At 49.5% G+C, this 2,500-nt stretch overlaps 1 protein-coding gene across 1 annotated transcript in view; it reads right to left on the reverse strand.

Annotated features, from left to right (window-relative positions):
- EMH_0005040 (uncharacterized protein) overlaps positions 1–2,500 on the reverse strand; it is a gene marked incomplete at both ends in the record, with an annotated part of 5,658 nt that overhangs the window by 113 nt on the left and 3,045 nt on the right. The window contains one exon of the mRNA XM_013497021.1: positions 1–88. This exon is cut by the window's left edge and continues 113 nt beyond it. Within this exon, the coding sequence (XP_013352475.1) occupies positions 1–88 (88 nt within the window). The remainder of the gene's footprint in view (positions 89–2,500) is intronic.

Genomic DNA, 2,500 nt, shown 5'->3' on the forward strand with positions numbered 1-2,500 from the left:
GCTGCTGCTGCTGCTGCAGATGATCTACACTCAGGAAACTGCCCAGCCGCCGAGGGTGCAGCGACACCCCAAGGGGGGCCCTCCATTCCTAAACCCTAAACCCTAAACCCTAAACCCTCAATCCCCAAAGCACAGTATTCTCCCCAGACCCTAAACCCTTCAAACAGTGAGATCGAGACAAGGAAAAGGGGAGAGGACGTGCACAGATGTCTAGGGTTTAGGGTTTAGGGTTTAGGGTTTAGGGTTTAGGGTTTTGGTCTCTAAACCCCTGAAAGCCAGTTCGGCCTGTGGTTTAGGGTTTAGGGTTTAGGGTTTAGGGTTTAGGGTTTAGATGCAGGCATTTGCACACCCACAAACTTACATGAAAAATAAAAAAACAAAACTAAAAAACATACAACCAGATATCGAGGGTTTAGGGTTTAGGGTTTAGGGTTTAGGGTTTGCGCATCGCGAGCCCGCCTCAAACCACTGGTCACCCAAACCCTAAACCCTAAATCCTAAACCCTAAACCCTAAACCCTAAACCCTAATTTTTAACCCTAAACTTGCATGCAAAACCCTTTTATTTTGTTTATCTAAACCACAAAAAAAAGAGAATAGAAAAAAAAAAACTAGTTCTGCTGCTGGGGCCTGCTGAGGCCTCACTGCATGCGCTCCAAACCCTAAACCCTAAACCCTAAACCCTTGACGGCACAAATTCATAAGTATCAGAGGATGTCAACGGCGAGGGTTTTTTATGCGGCATGCAAAAGCGAATTAGATAGAAGGGTTAGGGTCTAGACCCCGCAGCAGCAGCAGCAGCAGCAGCAGCAGTTCAGCAGCAGCAGCAGCAGCAGCAGCAGACCCGAGCAGCAGCAGATTTCTTCCACCTGAGGCTGTGATGATACGAACAGGGAACGGAGACAGCGGGGGGTGTAGACAAACAACAACAAACAACAAAACAAAAAAAACAAAACAAAAAAAAAACAAAAAAACAAAACAAAAAAACAAACAAAACAACAACCAAAGCCCCACTGCTGCATGCAGTTTATTCTGTTATGCATGCGCAGGTTACTAATGCGGTGTCTGTACACCACGGCGAGACAGGCAGCCTTCTGCATGCTTAGCTGTAGCTAGCTGTAGCTAGCTGCGGCTAGCTGTGGCTGGCTGTAGCTAGCTGCAGCTAGCTGTGGCTAGCTGTAGCTAGCTGTGGCTAGCTGTAGCTATCTGTAACTAGCTAGTGGTGGCCTGCTCTAGCTAGCTGTATCTCGCTGTAATTAGCTAGCCGTAGCTAGCTGTAGCTAGCGAGCCGCAGCTAGCTGTAGCTAGCCGAAGCTAGCTGTAGCTTGCTGTAGCTTGCTGCAGCTAGCTGTAGCTAGCTGCAGCGTCTGTGGAGACAGTCTGTCTCCTTTGTGTGCGCACAGAGAGGAGGCCCTAGTTAGAGCACTGTACAGGCTGTGTAGCAGTAGCTAGATGTGGCTAGCTAGCTGCGGCTAGCTGTAGCTAGCTGTAGCTAGCTAGCTGTCTGTGGCTAGCTAGCTGGGGCTCTAGCTAGCTACGACTCACACACAACAGCACACAAGGAGACACCGAAGGGGGGGGGAGGAGACACAGAAAGAGACACGAAAAACAGCCAGAAAATACAAAGCAACTTACAGCTGCTGCAGCAGCAGCAGCTGCTGCTGCTGCTGCAGCTGGTGCTGCAGCAGCAGCTGCTGCTGCTGCTGCAGCAAAGTGATTGCATTCTGATCCCCAAGGAGTTGTGGTGGGGCTTTTAGTCTAAGCGGTTGCAGCGCATGCACACACAAGGTGCATGCACTCATCCTTATGCATGCGTGCGGCTGCTGCTGCTGCTGCTGCTGCTGCTGCTGTAGCTGGCGCTGCAGCAGCTGCTGCTTGTGCTGCTGCTACGGGTGTTACACTGGCCCTTGCTACTGCTGCTGCTGCTGCTGACATTGCTGCTGCTGCTGCTGACATTGCTGCTGCTGCTGCTGCTGCTGCTGAAATTGCTGCTGCTGCTGCTGTTGCTGCTGCTGCTGCTGCTGGGCTGCCAGCCTCGCATGCATCAGCGTGGGGCTTGTTGCGGGGGAAAGAAGAGAGACAACTGTCTCCTTTTTTGTTTATACTTTGCTTTGGCCTGAAGGAGACAAAATAAATTAAAATAAATAAAAAGAGAATAAATTAAAAAAAAGAAAAGGAGACAGGTGGCTTAATACAGCAGCAAGGAGACAGCAGCAAGGAGACAGATAGAAAGAGAAAAATAAATAAACAAACAGAGACAGAGACAGAGGGACACAGAGAGAGAAGAAAGAGACAAAAAGGAGACACATATAAATAATAAAAAGAGACAGAAAAAAAGGAGACAGAAAGGCAAAGCAGAGTGAGACAGAGAATGAAGAAAAGAGACAGCACGAAAGGAGACAAACAGCAGCAGCAGGAGACAGACAGCAGCAGCAGGAGACAGACAGCAGCAGCAGGAGGCAGACAGCAGCAGCAGGAGACAGACAGAAGCAGCAGGAGAC

This window comes from Eimeria mitis, genomic scaffold (genome assembly GCF_000499745.2).
Source record: "Eimeria mitis Houghton genomic scaffold, Emh_scaff242, whole genome shotgun sequence".
In the NCBI taxonomy this organism is placed as follows: domain Eukaryota; phylum Apicomplexa; class Conoidasida; order Eucoccidiorida; family Eimeriidae; genus Eimeria; species Eimeria mitis.